Below are 22,505 nucleotides of genomic sequence, written 5' to 3'. Positions count from 1 at the left end.
GTACCTGGGTTCAAATCCGGTCTCAGACACTTAATAATTACCTAGCTGTGTAGCCTTGGACAAGCCACTTAACCCCCGTTTGCCTTACAAAAACCTAAAAAAAAAAAATCTACAAGTATTTTAAGAAATGAAAAAGTGTGATTGCTGGTGATATAGCTGGTTAATTTAAACAAGTGAAGAACTGTCACCTCCAAACTCAAAAATATGTTATTTAGACATTAAAATGAGATTAAGGACTGAGTTCCTTGAAGAAAGGAACTGAGATATATCAAAGGTAGCAATTACATTTACCTTGAAAATTAGCATCATCCTTAATGGTAGTGGGCACTTTCTGTCTAAAAAATCTTTGATGTATTTCCAGATTCCATATGACTAGTGAAGATGGCATGCACCATAAAGACAGAAGTGCTTTTAGTAGTACAGTAGACAGAACACTCCTATTGAAACAATGGCTTCAGAAAGCACGTGGGCTGCCAGCAGTAAGCCAGCCTCCATGTTTGGGGTAGGGGGTTACTTGTGCTCTAGCTCTGAGGCATCTGTTCAGGGACTTTCTCTTGCTATTCCCAGCCTCAACTCAAACATAGCTCAGTTACAAGTCCAAAGTATCAGGTCTTCTCTCTTTAGAGGAAAAAAAGAAAGTTATCCTGGTGTCTCCTCCTCATTGTATTAGTGAGTGAAAAAAAAATGGCTAAAATGTGTATGGTGGTATCAGCAAGTTACCTGGCCAACCTGCTCTAGATCTAACCTGCCATGATTACCCATTAATAACATGAAATACAACATGTACATCCATCCCCTTTATCATATATTGTTAAATGCCAAAATGTTTCCTATGTGGAATTAAATTTATATTATGGTCCTCTTTTCATGTAAGATGATGCATATAATTTAGTCATTAATGCTGTGTCATCAACCTCAGATAAGTAGTTTTCACTTACTATTATTAAATAATGTCTAGACAGTGAGCATTTTTATATGTGTTATTAGCTAATTTTTTCCCATTTGGCACAATTCAGAAATGCAATATGTCAAGTAACTAAATGTTCCTAAGCCAATAGAATTTTTACTTGGCTAAATTTGTCAAGGGGGAGGTGGAATTATTCAGTGCATTTGATTGGTTGATTGTGTAAAGAGTCTACGGTTTTCTATAGAAAAGCATCTGAGCAAGACATTTTAGCTAATGAATCAAAATCAGATATGTGGTCATTATTGGCTGATTATTACTCCATCTGCTCTATGCTAACGTGAAAATCAATTACTGTGTCTCTTTCCCACTGACAGCGTATGTTGATCGGGCTGGCAAGAGATCTTCGAGGGATTGCCTTTGCACTGAACACAAAGACCAGCTACACCATGCTGTTTGACTGGATGTATCCTTATTACCCTATGACAATACCAGCTCTGTGCACAGAGGGGTACCAGGCCCCTTGCATTAGCTTAATAGTATAGCACAGTAGGGAAGAGGAAACAAAGCTAAATGAACTAATGTGTAATCAGCTAAAAATTACAGCACAGTGGCAGCAGTGCAGTTAACTGTGAATACAGCATTTGGAAAGACAGCGCAGAGAAGTCACTTTTTTTGGTGGTGCTTACATTGATAACGTAGGAATCAAACCTAAAAATAATGTTTACATGGGTATAATTTGGAAAGCTTAATAACTCAGAAAAGTGAAGACCTTTTTTTTAAAAGGACTAAAAACCTCAAGTTCATCTCAAGCAAAATGCCAATAGGAAGAAGCATTTTATCTTATGATGACTGTCTAGGTGTTAGCTTATCATGCTAATGATTTTCATGACTATAAAAATATTAATGGAATTATAAAAAAAGAAATAATCAGGAATTCCACTTAATTCCTTTGCCAATTCCTAGAATTAGTTTTGTAGAAGAAAAGATAGCAGAAATTCTAAGCAATATTCAATAAATTAATCCCAAAAGTCAATGACAGTTTATTGTTATATAAAAATTATATTAATGTCCTCAAAAAAATACATGTCTGTAGTTGTAAAGATAGTGTTTTTGATGCTTATGCTTATAATTTGTACTTTTGAATCACTCTTCCCCAAACTTCTTTGGTTACTCAAATTTCAAAAGAAGATACTTAAAGAGAAAATAATAATCTTTTCTTCAACCACAAAGACTATAATTGCAGCTGTAGCTATAGCTCCACAGATAAATGACAAAGGACTTAATAATATTCTGGGTGTGTTTAAGCAAAAACTCGACATTTTAAAAATAATTCTACTTAACAGATATATATTTCACTTTTTTGCTGGTTATGAAAATATTTTGGAAGCATTATAATAATATAGGAAGAGCAATGATAAGAATTTTTCCCTATAATTGAGATAACCTATATGTTTGGGCAAATTATATACATGTACAGAGAATATATATTCTAATATGGAGAAGCTTATGACATTACCTTTGACTATGAGGAATGCCTTTAAATCCTCTTATTCCTTCAAAGTAGGCAGCTTATCACTATCTTCATTCTTAATGTTTAATAACTAATGAACACTTTCATTTACTTCAATATATTAAATCTGTTTTGTCAAGTATGGAACTGATATTGATCTTGAAATTAAAATAATCAGGCATAAAGTATCTAATATTTATAGTTGGTTATTCAGTATCCTGAGCCAAGAAACATATTTTCAAACAAATGGACCTCTAAAAAGCTATTAAATATTTGTACATAGTAAGATCCTTCCCTTAAGCTTCAAAAGTGGAAAGATATATTATGACAGACAAAACATATATATACACATATATGTGATGTTTTAATATTTTTAATTAATTTTAATTTGATTTTCTCATTAAGGTTTTTTTCCCAGAGATCTGGGGGGAGTTTGTAGGGATTTTTTTTTTTTACAATGACACTTTGAAATTTAGCTTTTGTCCAGCAGATGGCAAACATGAGCAAAAAGAAATTCTTCATACTTCGTGTTTGGGGTTTTTTTGACTGAAAACCATTGTTTCTCAGTTTTGCCATATTTTATTGCTATTTTTTTGTTATTATTGTTAGGGTCAGGGGTCAAGGGTGAAGTGTCAGTTATACAGAAAGCTGTGTTATATTGCCAAATGGGTGATTTTGAACCTGCCTTGGTTATACTAATTGAGTTTCAGTAGCAAATCAGTCTCCTTGGAAAAAGGCCAAAGGCTTTTCATAATTGTATTGACAACAAAATGAATATGATAAATGGTGTTCATTCAGTTGAGACAAGATTTATAGTTTTCCTTTGGGCATGGGATGAAGAGCAAATATTTATAATAATATGAAAATTTGTTTAAAAGTTATATTATTTGATGATTTGAAAAGCTTTATTAAAATATTTCCAAATACTTTAAGCAGTTTCAGGTGATAAAGTACAGGTTCTGTGCAAAGTATTCCAGTAATGCAAAATGAATAAGTATATTATAAAAAAAACACCACCTGGATATGAAAGTCATTTATTCTTCCTGAAATATTGATATGTCAAACCGTCAGTGATGATTCCCACATTATTGCTGTGGAAAGTTTATTTGCCTTCTATCCACAAAAATGTGTGTTCTTTAATTTGTTATGCAGTCTTTAGCATGCAGAAGAAACATCCTGTCAGAACATGTCATTTTCCTGTAAAATCAAAAGACATTTTATTAATGGGGGTTATTTGATAAAATGCTGGTTAAGCTATTTAATTCAAATACATTTCTAGAAATGTTAGATTACTAACTGTGCTGCACAAAACTACACTGCTCTCAGTCTGTCCTTCCAAATCTAAATCACTTGAAACAGAACAAGCACCATCTTGATAAGTTGTTTACACAGCTCAATAAGTATGAAATAGCTGACATATTTCCATGACTCTCAAATGAAATACTGCACTCTTACCTTTCTTGAAGCCTTGTATAAACTTCTCCAGTTGGATGGAGGCAATGAAGGAGCAAAAGGAAAATTGAAAAAGAAAGTCAAAAATATTTGTTCATAGATTAGAAGTGGAATTTTCTATCTCTAGAATTTTGGGGGGGGGCAGAGAGGAGGGAAGGTGATAGAGGGAGGGGGCAGGGATTCTCAGAATTTGGTTATGAGAGCAGCCAGGCCTGTCAGAAGTTTTGATCAATATCAGTAAAACTCCAGCCTTATCTGGGAAAGTCAGACTGCAGGCCCTTTAACTCTCCTTTCTTCCACTATGGGACTGGAATAATATTCCCATTATGAAATTTTTAAAAAAACAGACTTTAACATCTTTTATTTTTACATTTCCTACATTTCCTGATGCATCTCTTCCTTCTCTTCTCACAGACAATGTCTTATGACAAAGAATTTAAAAGCAAGGAAAATAGTAGTCAGTAAAACTGACATAAATAAAAGTGAGACAAAATATGCAGTATTCCCTGCCCATTGTCCATCCCTCTACAAAGAAACTGGCCAGTGTACCTTCTCATATCATCTTTAGAACAAGACTTTTTAAGTTGGCAGTATTTAGTTTCTACTATTTTGTTATTTGTTCTTTGCACTTATATTTCTTGAAACTGTATATTGTTTCCCTAGTTCTACTTACTTCCTTTTTTATCAGATCATGTAAATCGTCCCATGCCTCTCTGTATTCATCATGTTTATCATTTCTTATAATACAATAGTATTCCATTGTATTTATGGGCCATTTTTACCATTTAGCAATTTTTATCCATTTCCCCAAGTGGCCTTTTATCAGAATTCTAATTGGAACCTTGAGACTGATCAGTCACTCTCCCTCCTCTGTATCAAACACATCCCTTGACCTTTCTTCCCATGTCCCTTTTATACCACATCCTTCAGCTAAATTTTCTATATACATATATACCTTCTCTGGGACTCTCAACCCTTCCCCCTTAACCCCAAGACTTTCCCACATTAGTTCCTTGCCTTCTTTTTAGAAGTTTCTTCTGCTATGTCATTTGAACCCTATGTTTTATTATAAAGATACTGCCATACATTCTCTTCATTAGATTTTGTCAGTTAATCCTGTCTCCTTAAAAAGATAAAACATGCACATAGCAATACAAATTATAATATGATAATTGTTTATAGAGTAAAAGATAAATCTATGTGCTTATATTCTGATTTGTATTGTATTTATCTGTTTACATGTATATCAGTTACACTAAATCATAAGCAGGGACTATCTTACTTTATATCCTCCCCAGAGTACATTTACAAGGCAGGTACTTAGTAAACATTTATTAATTTTGACTAATTTCATATACTTTGCTATATTTAACAAATAAAAATGATAAAGAGGAAATGACACATAGGGTTCTGTACTAGTAGAAGTTCTCACAATTTGATGAGATGATGATGATGATGTTTTTTGTTTCCAAAGAAACTCATGACAGGAAGATGATAACATGACAAGCAGTGAATTGGATTTGAGTGAGGAGGTGCTGTGCTAAGTCATCAGCCTCACTTTCTCCTCCAGAGTCATCTGGGTCCAGTGGCCAGATTATGAATCAGGACAACTGGAGATGGCCCTGGAGGCGAGGCAGTCAAGGTTAAGTGACTTGCCCATGGTCACACAGCTAATGTCAAGTGTCTGAGGTTAGATTTGAACCTGACTAACTTGATCCACTACACCACCTAACAGCACCCATAATGAAGAGATAGGGACACTTAATACATATTTGTTAAATGAATGGCTATTTTTTATCATATATACTCATTAGTGAATTAGTGTGCCCTATGGAAGAGATCTAGGGCACACACTAATGAATTTATATGATAAAAAATAACTTTCATTTAATATGTATTGTGCCCATGGCAGTATAAATAATATAAACTTAGTAAGTTATGGTTCCTAAAAATCTTATGGGAGAACAGAAATAATTCATATACACAAATATCAAAAGACCAAATGTGACTTTGATACTTTGATATTTTTTGACTCTTTTGGTTTGTTCATTATGGCAGTTAACCTATGATTAGTTAAACTGCAGAGGAAATGGAAATAGTCTATATCAGTGTCTATTCTTTTATCCATTTCACATTGTTTGTTTAAGTAGGTCAGGATGGAATTGCCTCAGTTTTATTATTCTGTTTTTATTCACCTAAAATTTTTCTTTCTGCTATGTTCTGACATAGTAATATCTGTATAATCAGTGGTCTGACTATACACTAGCTGTTATAACTGATTTCAGCATCAGTAAATAATCATTTCCTTTATGTTAAAAAGTAATGAGATTTCTTTTTTTATGATATTATTTGGTATTCTGTATACCCACTGTCTTCCAGTTATTTTCTTGAAGAAAGGCTTCATAAAATATAGGCATGAGGTTTCTGTTTTTTCTAAGCCTTTGACCTCCTTCCTTACTTCTGAACTATATTTTCCAACTTATTTTTCATAATCTTTTGCTATGTCCACTCTAATATATTCTATTGCATTAGAATTACCAAGTGTTAAAGTGTATGTTGATTTAACTTGGAGAATTTTATTGACATCTTAGAATTTCTCTATCTCCTCAGCCTTGCAAAAGAAATTGACTTTTAAAAACTGCAGTTATTTTCATGCTGATCTTTTTTGCAAATTTTTATCATGAGTATTACAATATGAAATGACAAAATGTCCCATGAAGTGATTTTTTTGTTGCTTTTGGATGTACAATAAAACTGACCCCATCAAATTCTTTATTTGCTTTTGGAAGCAGAGCTTATGTACCATCTTTCCATTTAGCTTTTGACTTTTGGTTTCAGTTATACTGAGAATGTCAAAACTGATATGATTCAGTTGCTCCAGTAATATGTCCATCCCTTAGTACTTGAACAAGAATCTCACCTTTAGTGTACTAATACCTAAGCTTACATTCACAAACTATGGGTGGTGATCCTCTTTACCTTCTGCCCCCTTTTTTCTGCCATGCTGCATTAGTAGCACACAACTCAAAGTCATTTTGTATTTTTCTTTTCAAGAATTGCCATGGCCAAAAAAATTTATCACTGAGCAACCAGCCTATTGGTTATAAATATGAACTCCTCATATTTACTTAGTCTGTTTCCCAGAAAGTAAATATAGTCTTTTGCTGGGGCAGAACCCACAACTTTTCCACCATAGTAATAACTAACATTTAGCACTTTAAGATTTACAGAGTATTTGATGTACACTATCTCATTTGATTATCACAAGAGTCCCTCTGCTACAACTGTGTGTGTGTGTGTGTGTGTGAGTATCATCCCCATTTTACAAATGAGGAAACTGAGGTATAGAGAGATTACATGACTAGCCCCTGGTTACACAGAGAGTAAGTGTTTATAAAAAGTGATTGGATTCCAAAATCCAGCCCTCTGCCAGAACCGTCCAGAGTCTGTTTTCCACTGACATAGACTTTGAAAATCCAAAGTGACATATACATATACATTATATATATATATATATATATATATATATATATATATATATCCAATAAGTTTGTAGATATGGATAACAGAAGCTCCAATATAGTCCTTTAGAATTCAGAGGAGGCATCTATCAAAATAATGATGGTAGTAAGGATCTGAATAATTAAAAATAGAATCATAGTTATAATAATGAATGATTTTTCAGTGAATAAATGAAAAAAGTATTGAATATGTACCAAATACTAACTCCTTATCTTTTTATAGCCCTCGTTTTGAGTACTTACCTTGTTTTTGGTGAACATAACCCAATATAACAGATACAAAATAGAACTACGTAAAATGAAACTAGTTTCCCAAGCACCATATACATATACATATATACATGTGAGTGTGTGTGTGTGTGTGTATGTCAGTACTGTTACAATATCCCATTAAGCCAATACAAAGCCTGCCACATAGTAAACTATAAATTGATTAATGGATTAATCTTTTATGTAAAATTTGGTCTTGTGGATTTTTTCATCATAAATTCAAAATCCAAATTTTTGGAAGGACAGAACACATCCCTTCTCTTTCCCCCTTACATCCATTTACCAAGTTATATCATTTCCATCTCTACGACATCTCAAATGTATTTCTCTTCTCTTGGTGTTTATGGTTATCATTAAGTTTTTATAGTTTCCTAATATGTTTTCTTTCCTCTGCTCTCTGCTCTCCAATCTGTCCTTCATTCTGAATAATATTTTCCAAGGATTTATGATCATTTCATACCTTCCCAAAGAATGCCAGTAACTCCCTTTTTCCTTTTGAGTCAGGTTCAAAATCATCTCATACTACCACCCCTCTATACATACTCCAGACAAACTAAACAGCCTTGTAACCCAAACCCACATTATGTTCTCAAACATTTAAACTATCACTCACATTCCTCCCAAAGTTTGGAGTGTCTTCCCTTCTTCCATTCAATAGGTGAATTCCTACACATCCAGTAAAGTCCGATGCAAGGACCACTTTAGGAAACAAATCCCCCTGCTTGGTAATGACTTTGCTTTGTAATTTTGTTTCTCCTCAGTACTGAGCTCACATAGTAGATACTTAGCACTAGATAGGTTTGTAGGGTTGCATATTTCATAGATTGTTTATTATGGCAAATGTGTCTTCCCTGTGAGAAATGGGGTACAAATACAAGATGGGCTCATAATTCACTGATCCCATACCTTTTGAGAACAGCGACAAGAGCAGTGCTCTGTGGCCCCCATTCAGGTGGCCATCTCTGTGATGTGATATGCAACCTCTGACTCTTGATCATCTGGCATCCATTAACTTCAGCAGTTCCATTGAAGAAAAATAACTTAAAAATGTATCTGACCTGGCAACTCTTTCTGTTTTCAAAAGACTTTTTTCCAGTTCAAAAAAAATTTATTAGGAAACCACTATGTGCAAGACAGCTAGGTGGTAGAGTGGATAGAGTTCCAGGCCTAGAGTCAGAAAGACTCATCTTCTTGGTTCAAATTTGACCTCAGATACTAGCTATGTGACTAACTGGGCAAGTCACTTAACTCTGTTGACCTTAGTTTCTTATCTGTAAAATGAACTGAAGAGGTGGCAAAAACATCTGTGTATCTTTGCCAAGAAAACCCCAAATGGGGTCATAAAGAGTTGGACAAGAACTCAAAAATGACTGAACAACAACATTAAATGTACAAGATCCTGTACAATGTAAGTGTAAGAAAGATATACATGATAAAGCTATAGATTTTTTTTAAATATAAGAGTTCCTTCTCTCAGAAGCTTACAATCTCCTTGAACACTATCAGAAATATACAAATTAATATAATGTAAAGTAGAACATACTATGACAAAGAAGTGATCTAGAAAAGGCATGCTAGGAAGGTTTTGAGAGAGATCACTTTCATCTGGGAGACTCAGGAAATGATTTATAGAGGAAATGAGATCTGGAGATTGGTCTTTAAAAAAGAGAAAGATTTCAAGAGTATAGAGGTGTGCTGTAGATGTGAGAGATGTAGAATGCAGGTGTGACAACAGAGTGTAGTAAGAAGCAGGATGAGGATGTGGGGCAGGTCAAAAAGGCCAGGACAGCAACAATAGAAGACCATGTACCTTCATTAGCTCCATTTCAAGTTCTAGAATTCCATGCCTAGCTGACTTTCTTCGTGGTACTTTTGCAGATCTCTTCTATTAGTGACCAATGTTTGAGGGAATCTGAATGATTTTGGAGTAGTGGAAAGTTGCATAATGAATACCCTTAGAAATCAAGTACTTGGCATTCATTGAGGAGATATCCAGTGGCTCTCGGAAAAGAGCAGCTCTGAACATAGTAGAAGGAAGATGTTTTCTGTTCCATAGACCTGAGTTCTTGGCAGTAAGTAGAAAATGGAGGAAAGTGCTTTTATGTGTGACTTGAGGTATTTGAATTGGAAAGGGAAAATTAATTCTCATTCAGTTGTATTGTTAGGTTGCATTTTATTTCTAGAACTAAGTTGTTAGAAGGACAGCAGTGACATGAGGTTGATGATCACTCTCAGTGGACTTGCTCATTCCATCAGTGTAACAATCAGGGACAATTTTGGTATATCTACAATGGAGAATACCATCTGTATCCACAGAAAGAATTGTGGAATTTGAACAAAGACCAAAGACTATTACCTTTAATTAAAAAAAAGTTATCTTATTATGTAATTTTGCTATCCCTTATAGTTTCTTTCTTAAGGATATGATTTCTCTCTCAACACATTCAACTTAGATCAATGAATAGCATGGAAACAATTTAAAGACTAACAGTGGGGGTGGGGGGAGGGAAGCCAGATTAGGGGGAAAATTGTAAAATTCAAAAATAAATAAATAAATAGATATTTTAAAAAAGGACAGCAGTGAAAGAAAAATTTTGTTGTAATACAATAATCATTGTAGAAACTTCTTTGTTAATTGGATCAACAAAGTACTACTAACCATCAAGACTTGAGGATGATGCTATTATTTAATTAACAAGGATTTAGTGAACATCTGTTATGTGTACCGTCTTTCTTGTAAAGACATTAGCTGCAATGTGATTTTACTCAGTGGCCTTGGACAAGTCACTTTCCCTCCTGGGTTTCAGTTTTCTCTTTTAAAATGGAGCACTTGGATTAGATGATTTCTAAGACCCTTTCTAATCCTAACCCTATAGTTCCATGATTCTGTACCCTCAAAATCATAAACATAAATCAAGTTCCAGGATATAGTAGTTTCAGAAAAGAAACAGTTTTTAGTATGAAAGTGAAGATACTATATATAACAAGGCTTAATGGTATAGTAGATGATCTGGGTTCATGTCTTACCTGTGACAGTACTAGCTGTGTGCCAATTATTTAATCTTTCAATTCCATGGATAGCATTTTTGACCAAGAGTTTTGTAATGTTTTGATAACTATATAACTATATAATTGATCCTAACTATCCTTTCTTTATATCCTTTGCCAAATCTGCTTTGCCAAAATCTAGAGTCCAGCCAGCCTGACTTTTCTGTCCTCTTGTCACATGTTATGTATTCCCTCTGACTTCCTTCCATACATCTCTACCATAGGCATCTCAAAATCCACATGTTCAAGACAAAAGCCAAAAACTCATCCCTCCCCCAAAGTTTCCTTTTTATCAAAAACACCTTCATTCTTCCAGGACCCAGGTATATAACGTAAGAATTGTCTTCAATTCTTCACTTTCATTCCCACCCTCTCCCATATATTCAATATAATTCAAATATCCCAAGCCATACATAATTCCTTTATAATCCAAATTTTTATTTTCTGTATTTAAAATGTCATTTAGGAAAGATGTTCATCCATAGACTACTACACCAGACTGCCAAAAGTACATGAAACAAGAAAAAATAGGAATCCCTTCTTTAGACAGCAGGTTAAAGAACAGCTACAAAGCTAGCTTAGTAGCAGGAGTTCTCGCCCCTGAGGTCCCTATGCCAATAAAATTACAAATCAGTGAAAAAAATTATTTCTAAATAAATTCAGTACTTCAAAGATCATGGATTTCATCAGTATGGACACTCCCTCCACTACTATCAGTTGTAACATCTTAGCAATTTAATATCCATCTTCCTGTAACTAGACCACAAAGTCATCACTGATGCTTAGCCCAGTAATGGGCTTCTCTGAACCTAACCAATCTGAACATGAGTCCAATCTAGAAGTCTCCTATGAATCAAAACCAGGCTTACTGGCCCACAGTTCAGTGATTTTGCCCTTTCCATTTGGAATATTTGTCCTTCTCCAGTTCTTAAGTGTGTCTTGATGTACATGATATTTAAAATATTTATATCTGCTAGATTGTAGAATATGTAAAGGTATAACTTGAACTTATCAAGAGCAACCAGTCAATCTCTTACAAGCTTTTTATTGATCTGGAGTATCAATCCCTCTTTGTCATTATGGTTCAGTCATTTTAAGTGAAGATCATTTTCCTTTGCAGAGAAAACACCAAACTGTTATCCCATCTCTCTGTGATTGAGGATTGTCCTCTCTATCCCAAAAAGTAATTCTGTCCCTTCTTTTATCCTTCACTTTCCCAAAGTATAACTTGATTGTACTCTCTATCCCAAAAAAGTAATCCTGTCCCTTCTTTTATCCTTCACTTTCCTAAAATATAACTTAAAATAACTTTTTACTGTCCTTTAACTTGACAACTGTTTTTAGGGGATTGTACCACAATCTATTTTTTTTTGTTAACTTCCCTTTAATCCTATCTCCTATGCATATTTCTTTACCCTCTTAAATTATTGTTGAGTTTCCTTTGTGTCTATATTATTCTCAACAGACAACTGCCATGTTTCCTCCTCTGAAACTGTTTACTTTTCTTCACAATTTTATTTTTTTGTTTCCATTCTGAGCTGACCTTTCCTTTGGAATTTTAGTCCATGTGATCCTAACTATTCTTCCTTTGCACCTTTTGAAATCTGTTTTGCCAAAATCTAGGGTCCAGGTTAGCCTGACTTTTCTCTCCTCTGTCACAAATTATGCATTCCCTATAACTTTCTTCTGTACATTTCCACCCAGATGCCCCATAAACATCCCAAAATTGATATATCTAGGGGCGGCTAGGTGGCATAGTGGATAGAGTACTGGCCTTGGAGTCAGGAGTACCTAAGTTCAAATCCGGCCTCAGACACTTAATAATTACCAAGCTGTGTGGCCTTAGGCAAGGCACTTAACCCCATTGCCTTGCAAAAAAAAAAAAAAAAAAAACTAAAAAAATTGATATATCTGAAACAAAAACAAAAAAAACCACCCCAAAGTTCTCTATTTGTCAAAAAAATCATCATTCTTCCAGTCACCCAGGTATATAACCTAAGAATCTTCTTCAACTCTTCATTTTCATTCCCACCCTCTCCCTATATATATCAGTCACCCAATTTAGTTTTATTCTACTTCCTCAACATCTCTCATATCTGTCCCCCTTTCTCTTACTTTCTCTATAATCTCTTCGTGCCAGGACCACTACAGTTTCTCCAAATTTCTCTCCCTATATCTAGTTTCCCTTTTCTAGTTCATCCCACATAACTAACTACCAAATCACTATTGCTAGAGAACTAATCTCACTATGTTACTTCCCCAGTCCTAGAAGTATCAGTGCTCTGTTACCTCAAGGATAAAATATAAACTCTTTGGTAAGTTAAAGACCTTTGCCATCTCATATCTTTAAACATGTTATATTCCCTCAGTAGGATATAAGTAAGCTTACTAAGAGCATGAATGGTTCCACATCTGTATGAGTTTCCCCCAGTGGCTAACAAAGCGCCTTCTATATGGGATGTGTATAATAAATGCACATTGCTTGCCAGAATGGCAAGACCTTGCAAGACTTTTTCTGAGAAAATCTTCAAGATTCCAAAGTCACCTTTAAGCCAATATGAGTTACATATTATTGCAAAACAAATCTTCTAACTGGTCAATGAGAAGTAACTAATTAGATGTTTTACCAATAAACTTTATAAATTGAAGAAGCAAAACTCATTATCTGTATAGATATAGATGTATCATTAACTTTGTTTTCTCTAGAAGCACAATTAAAGTTTACTTTCTTTGAGTGTCTTGCTTTCTAACCAGAGACCCTAAAGTGATGACTACAGTGATGATCTGTTTGAAAGAAACCTTCCTAAACCAAAGAATTTAGACTTCCTATGATTCTATTTACTTTGTTTACTTTATTAGTATTTACTAATCTGACTAGATGCTGAGTAGATCTTTTGGCATTCCAGTCACAGTATGCTGTAAGTACAGCATAACATTATTAATGTGAAAATTCATCAACAGGAATTTATTTGATGACTGCATACTTTGCTATAGGCTTGAAATACACAGACAAAATTGATAGCAGTCCTTGCCACCAATAAGCTTACATTCTGTAAGAGGAAACAGACAGTCCATATGCCAGGTATATATGCAAGGTGACTGGAAGAGAGTCGATGGTTATCATAAAAGGTGGAAGTGAGGAGAGAATGTATTAAAGGCATAAGGAATAGCCTATACATATAGGGATGTAGGTGAGGAACAGCCCCCCCCAAAAAAACAAGACTAATTTGGCTGGCCCTGGAGTGTCTGAAAGGAAGAGAGTATCATATAGCTGGAAAGAAAGGCAAATTGAAGCCAATTTGTGTAGGGCTTTTAATGGCAAACTGGGAAGTTTGTATATGATCCAAGAAGCAATAGGGAGCCACTGAAGCTTATTGAGCCAGGAAGTTACTATACTTTAATAACATCACTTTGGTGGTGGCCAGGATAGATTAGAAAGAGGGGAGAGACTTGAGGTGAGGAGATCAAATAGGAAGATAATAATTGTCAAGTAGACAGGCTCTAAGAGCCTAACTAGAGTGTACCCTCAGTCCCCTGGATAACCTTGACCTACAGTCCTCTGATGTGGACCTGCTCTGGTCTTTAAGTAAATCCAGGTGATTGTAGTGATAGTTATTGTTGGTATGTAAAATAGTACTGGAATTCTTCATTATAAATTCAGTGTCTCCATACAATTGAAAGCAAGGCTCCCATTGGATAGAGCAGGTTTCACAAGTTTATTATTGTGCTACATGTGTGTACATCAGCATCTTCCTAAGAGGCTCCACTTTCCTCATATCACAAGCTTAGTTCTCTAAAGGCAACTGTAAAATTAAACTTCCAGAATGTGTTTAGATCCCCCAACCTGTAACCTGAGTCTGGCATTCACACTGAAGCCCTTTTGACCTCTCTACTTAGTAGGTCTCTACTCCACTTTCTAATAATCAGTCATTTTCTTAGTGGCAGTCACCTCTGTCAGGAGAATATTAGAACTGGCACCAGTCTCATTCCTCACAGAAAGGCTAGCATATCTTATATCCGCCGGCCTTTTCCCATAGTGAATGCAAGTTCACTGAAAAGATGATGTCCTTAATTCCTTCTATGATATCTTGAAAATATGCATATGTTCACCTGTCCTGATTTAGGTGGAACCATCTCCATCTCTTAGGTCCCCTTCAAATGGGCCCCCTCCAAACATACCTTAATATTTCATTCTTTGTATATGTTTCCCAGAACATAGAAAGCACTTAATAAATGTTTGTTGATTGATTGAGAAATTGAAATGCATTCTCACTGATGATTACTGTATTTGTGCTTCCACAAACCTGTGTGAAACATTTTCCCCATATATGTTTATCCTCCACTGCCCCCAGATTTTGGCCATCAGAAAATGAGACAGGTCTAATAAAGCAACTGATCAATACAAGGGGGAAAAATATCAACCCAACATGTTATTTACCATTATATAAAATGTATGAAACTACCATGTTGATTGAATTTTTTTACTTTGCTTTTTTTACTTTACATTGTTCTGTCAACAAAGAAACAATCTTAGTCCTTCATCTCCAACCACAAGTATAAAAGGCAGTGAGTGGCCCCTGTCCTTTTTATGGAGAAGGGCTGCTTTTAAATATTTGGGGTTTTTCTGTATTTGAATTGTGGGTATTTTTATGTGAATTACTCCCTGAGGCTTTATACAAAAAGAAAAGAACAAAATTAATAACTCAATAGATCTGGTCAAACATACAAATCCCTGCTTTCAAGATGGCAGGGTAAAAAAGGAATTGTGTTTTGATCAATTGCCAAAAAAAATAAAAAATAAAAGATAGGCTTGAAATCATTAAAGCAAAAAAAAACACAAAATGCTATCTTTAGATTTTAAGATAATGAAATGAATATTTTTGAGATTCTTTGGGGCATTTTCCATTTTTCCTTATCCCGACCAGAGTGATCTGTATGATTTCATACAGCATGAACTAGGCTAAATCAACACTTTCACCAAAAGCAATCAGGAAATGAAACTTTCAGTTTTTTATTTTGGCTATCTAGATACATACTCCCAGAAATTATTGATACAGCCTAATTGGTATTCTTTTTTAGTCACTATCTTCATTGGATTATCCTTTTGTATCAGTGTTGTTTGTCCTAGTCTATACACTTCTAGGAGGCTGAAGCATCATCCATTTAGCTTATATTATCTTCATCCACATCAGTTTGTTTAGTAATTCCTTTATTGATAACAGTGATCATGAATTGATTCATAGAGTAGACCTGGCTGGTTGCTGGATGATGTTTTTGTTTTTCCTTCTAATAAAACTTGGACTATGTTTATTTTCTTAAAGTAGGAAACTTAAATTCACTTGATGCTTTACCAGATTGTAGTTGGAATAGGAGCATTTTTGCCAAAAATAGGCCAGATCATTATCTTTTATGTAATATAGAAAATAAGAAAAAAATATACTTTGCAGTAGAGATGTAGTATGGTAGAAGACAGGCCTTGGAGTCAGAAAGATTAAATTCAGGTTCTCCCTCTGATATCCACATAAGTGATACCCACTAGCCATCTGTCAGTATTATTCCAGGAAACCAAAATCTTTGGGTTCCAGGACCAGACCTAAGAAGAAAGACCATACTGCTGATTAGACCATTGAGAAAGACTTGGATATACCATGTGGTCACCAATTTGTCACCAGAAAATCACTTGCTAGAGCACCACGGTTTCCTCTCTGATATGGGAGGGAACCATATCTATCAGACCAAGGATGCCTATAACATCCATATATCATCAGAAGACCTGTTTTCTATCAAATCAGGGGTAAAATGATTCTGGAAAAAGCAATGAGAAGGATGTCTTTGCATAACACTTCCCTCATTTTAATAAACATAATAAATCATATATATGATGACATAGTCTTCTTCAAATACAAAGAACAACTGCTACTTGCAAGTCATGTCATATTTTTGATGACATGGTTCTCTTCAAACACGAAGGACAACTATTACTTGCAAATCATCATCATAGATATGACAAGATGGTCCTCTTCAAACACAAAGAACTACTACTACTACTACTACTACTACTACTACTACTACTACTACTACTACTACTACTACTACTACTACTTAACCATGGGCCTCTCAGCATGCTGGGCAGTTTGCTCCAAAACCTTATGTCATAGAGAATGGCATTGGTAGAGGAAGTGTCCACACTGGGAGTGTCTACTGAAGTGGTTTCAATGATTCTTTCCCCCGTATCCTGTTCTCTGTCCCTCATCTTTGCTGTCTACTTCCCTGGCTTTCTATATGCCTCATTTAAAATCTCACCTTCTACAAGAACCTTTCCTGGGCTTTCTGAATCTGAGAGCCTTCCTTCTGAGACTATCCCCAGTGTATCCAGCATATTTTGTATAGTTTGCATATTGTCTGCCCTAATAGACCTTGAGAGCAGAGGCCGAATTTTTGTTAGGTTTCCTTTTTACCTTTTTTTTCTTCAGTGTTTAGCCCAGTGTTTGGCACATAATTAATTGGCTGACTAGTTAAATCATAGATTCAAACAAAATAAATATTGTATATATGGGCATCATTTGTATTTAAGAAACTGATGAGTAGGGCGGCTAGGTGGCGCAGTGGATAAAGCACCAGCCCTGGAGTCAGGAGTACCTGGGTTCAAATACGGTCTCAAGACACTTTATAATTACCTAGCTGTGTAGCCTTGGGCAAGCCACTTAACCCCATTTGCCTTGCAAAAATCCTAAAAAAAAACTGATGAGTAACAAATACTATTCTCCCTAAAAAGTGATTTAATTTGAGGTAATGATTCTTATTTGATACATGTATTCTTTAACAAACTTTATAAAAGCTACTCAACATACCTTCCTATTCTTCAGAAGGCTATCGAGCGATGGTACCAAGAACCTGCATGTACAACTCCCATCCTGAAATTAATGGCAGAACTAATGCAAAACAGGTAAGAAATAGGAGTAAACAAATTTAAACAGTAATCTGCAGTTTAGCAAATAACCTTTTCTATCATTTATGTTTGTTAAAGTTGAAATTTAACTCACAGTCTGGAATGAAAGATTTGGATATTCTCCTCATATCTTTGCCTTATTAAGAAGAAATACCTTAACTAATTAAATTATATTAATTTTTCTAATAAACATTTGTGCAAACAGTCAAAGAAAGGAAGAAGGAAGGAAGGAAGAAAAATATTGGTTATGTAGGAGTAATTAGACCCTAAGGAAGTTCAAAATGGACATTTCACCACAGGTGAAAATACTATAACTATTTTACAACATATAAAATTGAATTTCAGAACCAGGAAGAACCGTAAAGATACTCAAATCCAAGCTCCTCAGTTTACAAATGGGGAAATTAAAGTAGAGAGAAATAATTCTCCTCAGGTCACAGGGTGACAGAGCTGGGAGTAGAGCCAGATCAGCACGCTTCATACATTTGTGTGATTTAGTCATAGAGTTTTTGTTTGAAAAGCCAATTGTAATGCTTCTCAGTATCCCCTGACCTGTCTTGTAATTTGCATAGCCTATCAAATATTCAAATATTGTCAATATAAATATCAACAAAGGGTATGACTGAATGAACAAAAGAGGAAAAAATGTAACATGATAATTGGTATTACCACTTTAAACTATGTCATTGTGAATGTGGCTAAGCACCAAATTACCTGTCACTTAGCCATCCTGTTTCATCAATTCCGCTTTGTGAGCTGCATGTTATAAGGGAGATGTGCAGACAAGAAAGGAGCTTATATTGGAGCTCTAATTTTCTATCAGATGCTGGATTTTCTGGAGCAGTAATTCAAATATTTTACTCTGAAGCAATCAAAAAATCAACAAAATGTAAGTATAATTTCTTAAAGACTTTCATTTAAAAAATACTTGTTTCATTGATTTCTTACAAATGTTCATGATAAATTGACTATATTTTCTATTATTAAAACCTAACCAGTGTTTTTCCTTAATTAAATCTCAGTGGTTTATTCAATCAATATTATTAATATGTAAAATTATATAAAATAAATATGTATTCATTGAAGGGCAAAAGCATTGCTTTTATATTTTACTGACTTTGGATGGGCTTAGAAATGATTTGCAACATAATCTTGGTCCTCTAAGTCCTATTTTCCTGGTGGAAATAGACTTTCTCAAAAAAGAAAAATATGAAAACAGGCTAATCAGGCTTTAAGTCTGTATGTAGTCTGAAGAGATAGAGAAGAAATATATATATACACATAAATCTTTGCTTTAACAAGAAATTTCATCTTGGATCAAAGTAAAAAACATTTGCACATATACATATATACATACATTCATAAGCATGCTGTTTCATTCCATTACATTAGAGAAATATATAATAGGCAGAACAACTAAGAAATCTATTCCTGACAATGTCACTTTTAAGCAAGGTCTGGGGGGGGGGGGGGCAGTGTCTCTGTTTTTACCTTAATTACTGCAAAAATTCCTTTTAGTTGATTTCTTCATTTTAATTTCAATGTATTTAAAAGTTTTGTTATTTTTGTTAAAGACCAACATATAGAAGAATGTGATTCAGAGCAACCCAAAGCCAAGTGATATAAAATTAAAAAGGGCATGCCAGAGCAGCACGTGGAGCAACTTTCATATTCAAACTAGTTTTCATTTGGTAGAATGAAGAGAAATGACTGTATTCTCTTTGGAGAACTTATAATGTTGGTGCCTCCTTTCTCACATTGTATACAGTCTAGATTACAGACTTCTCTAGAGTTTGACATGGTTAAAGTATGTTACTAGGTATCTAGTGTTTCATTATACAAGTACAATATTGAAGAGAGATTTGAGTTTTACATCTATCACATTTGGATCTTTAAAAAATGACACAAGCTGTATGTTGTGTGAATTGCATTCAAGGTAAATAAAGACACAGTATATAGTTCTCACTCGTAGCTAGGCATACATACATATACCTGTTTGCATTCATTAACTGCAAAGCATTCACATACAGTTTAACCTGGGAATGTCCATATTCCAAAAAGTGATAATAGTGGAAAGTGTCCAATATAGTTCAGCAGGTAAAGAATAAAAACAATTTGAATCACTACATTGAAGGAAAATTTTAGTGTTCTGTCCTTATACCAAAATGAAAATGGTGGGCAATTTGGAAATCTGAGAAATTTAGAGGAAACTGTTTCTGAATGTTAAAAATGATAAAAAAAATATTCTGAGGTATGAAAAGTTTCAGATTTTGTTTTTGGAGTTGTGACAGTGTTTGTGGTCAACAAAAACACCACTCTTTCAACATCCACATTAAGGGGCAGATAAGAATTTGATCACTAAAGCAACAAATAAGCTTCTTTCTTTAATTCTTCCCTTTTCTTTAGGGAGGAACTTGTCATTCCAATTTTGCCAGTGACCCTCAAGTGAGGGTCAATATCCATTTATTATACAAATAATGACTGGTGTTGAATTCCTAGTATGTACAAGGCACAGCACTAGGTATTATTACATGTATTATTCAGACATTTTTAAAAAATGTATCCATGCTGTTACTGCAATATTCTAATAGAAGAAATCACTGAGCTTTTTAAACCTGTGTCTCTTTTCTTTGTCTTTGCATGTAGTCTAATTTGGAGACATTATTTTTCAGGTCCCAGCGTTTGAATTTTGATGTATCATCTCCTAATGGAATTCTTCTCTTCAGAGAGGCTAGTAAAATGATTTGCACTTATGGTGAGCATCTTTTTCCATATTTGTCTTGGCAGTATAACTCTTTATCTCTCTTTGGAGGAAAGAAAGATGTTAGTTATCTTTTTCCTTTGAACCTTCGCATCTTTATGGATTTGTGGAGTAGGTAATAGGAGTGCGAAAAGTGGCGTGGCCATCATTTAGGAATCAGGAGAAATAAGAAGCTTGCCTTTAACCACAAATCATGCCAGACCAACATGCTGAGCCTCCTGTGGATAAAACAGTAATGGGAATGCACTGGATAGAATATTCAAAAGTTAGTGGGACATTCAGAACAGTGCAGTCCAAAGTATATTTAGGTTCATTGAATCCAAAAGCCACCAGAAGCAGTGAAATTTGAATAAAGGATTTCAGTAAATGAAGTGAAAATTTTAAAAGGGAACATAAAGGTCAAGGAATTCTAACCCTTCATTTTCTGAAAGAAAAAACTGAATAAAACCCATGGTGGCTTCATGATTTGCTGAGCATAGGGCAGAAGTGAGACTAGAGCCCAGATTTTTTGATTCCCAGTCCTTTAATCTCCCCACTAAATTAGATGAGTACCCATCTGAACAGACATTGTACATGCTGTCCTAAAAGGATTAGTACAGTTTTAAGCTATTCAGGCTTTAAACTGCACTGAGACTTTTGGGATTATTCCTAATCTTATGACAGTTCTCCCCAGAGACAATTATAAATTAGAGATTTTTATCTAACCCCGTATGGTCTGGAACTTCATGAGTGTAATCCTTTGGTTCGTAGTTGTGTATCATGATCCTTCCTACTTGTCAAGTCATACAATTTCATTAGTCAAAATCACAGCAAGTTGTTTCTGCACCATTGGGACATTAGCCTCATCTTTAGAGTTAGACAAGATGGAGAAAATAGTTTTCTGCCAAGGAAATGATATTGTCCTCTTGTCTCCATTTTCTTTGGGCACCCACTGTATTCACACATCTTTCAAGAACAAGAGGCAACTCCAAATAATCGTGTGGAATTTCAGAAGTTATCTTCAAATTTTTATTTCAGAATACATAGAAAAGGATTTCACAAAATTTTGTAAATCCATTTTAAGTGCATGAGAGTGGGAACGACCATAAAAATGCTATTACTTTGTTTTTAGAAGAAAAACAAATGTTTTAAATTGTTTTTACTGCAGTTCAAGACACATTCTGGGACTTGAATTTGTATGTGCTACAAGCCTCTGTGTTAAAAGATGCTTAGATGTAATTACACATTTGATTTGTAGTATGTGGAGACAGTCAGGGTATGAAGACTGCAGAAAGCCTTTATTTAGGACAGGAGCAAATGATTCAAAGTAAATCTACTTTCTAATAAACTTGTCGCTCTCTTATTTCCATCTGTACAAGCAAGTATGTAGCCACAACTTTTGCATCTGTTCTCGAGCATACATTGTAGAAGATTTAGACAATAAAAAACTCTTTACCTCTTAAAACTAGAAATGGATACATCTTGAATAAATTAAGTTGTGCTTGCAATTTATATTTAATCATGAGATTCCTTAATGACAAAAGATGAATTAAACTGCTTGGACCACAAGCCTATTTTATCCTCTCAACAAAATAATCTGAAAGTCATAGGAATACAGTTTTAGTAGTAGACAAAATCTTTCACAGATAAAGAGCCCAAGAGAGGTTAAGCAACTGGGCTAAGGTCACTCAAGCAATAAGTATCTGAACTAGAATCTGAACCTAGATTTTCTGATTCAAATTCCGTACTTGTTCTACTGCACTACCTCCATTGTAGACTTCTGCTCTCATTTCTCTCCTGAGGTTAATATATCTTTGATCACAGAACTTAGTTATCAGTGCTTCCTTCTAGGGTGGCACCAGTATTCCATTTTACTAGCTGACTACTTCATTATCTAATCTGTCACCTTTGATTCTTTCCCCCTCAGCTCACCTTCCCTACTTAGCACTACTTTCTAAAATTGGTTTCAATTGTTTATGGATGACAATTCTTAATAACTAAGGCTTAATAACTGGGCTTGGTCAAGCCAACAGCATTTTTTTCTATACCAGGGACAAAGGATACCAAGACAGGCTCCATTGAGCAAATCCAAATGAGTAGTTACCAAA

The 22,505-nt window shown here is 34.7% G+C and overlaps 1 protein-coding gene across 1 annotated transcript in view; it reads left to right on the top strand.

Moving 5' to 3' along the window:
• RANBP17 (RAN binding protein 17) overlaps positions 1-22,505 on the top strand; it is a 350,271-nt gene that overhangs the window by 270,351 nt on the left and 57,415 nt on the right. Inside the window, 3 exon segments of the mRNA XM_074212426.1 lie at positions 1,282-1,370; positions 17,547-17,654; positions 20,330-20,412. Of these exon segments, the coding sequence (XP_074068527.1) occupies positions 1,282-1,370; positions 17,547-17,654; positions 20,330-20,412 (280 nt within the window).

Source organism: Macrotis lagotis, chromosome 1 (genome assembly GCF_037893015.1).
Source record: "Macrotis lagotis isolate mMagLag1 chromosome 1, bilby.v1.9.chrom.fasta, whole genome shotgun sequence".
In the NCBI taxonomy this organism is placed as follows: domain Eukaryota; kingdom Metazoa; phylum Chordata; class Mammalia; order Peramelemorphia; family Peramelidae; genus Macrotis; species Macrotis lagotis.
This window is presented reverse-complemented; position numbering and strand designations above follow the sequence as displayed.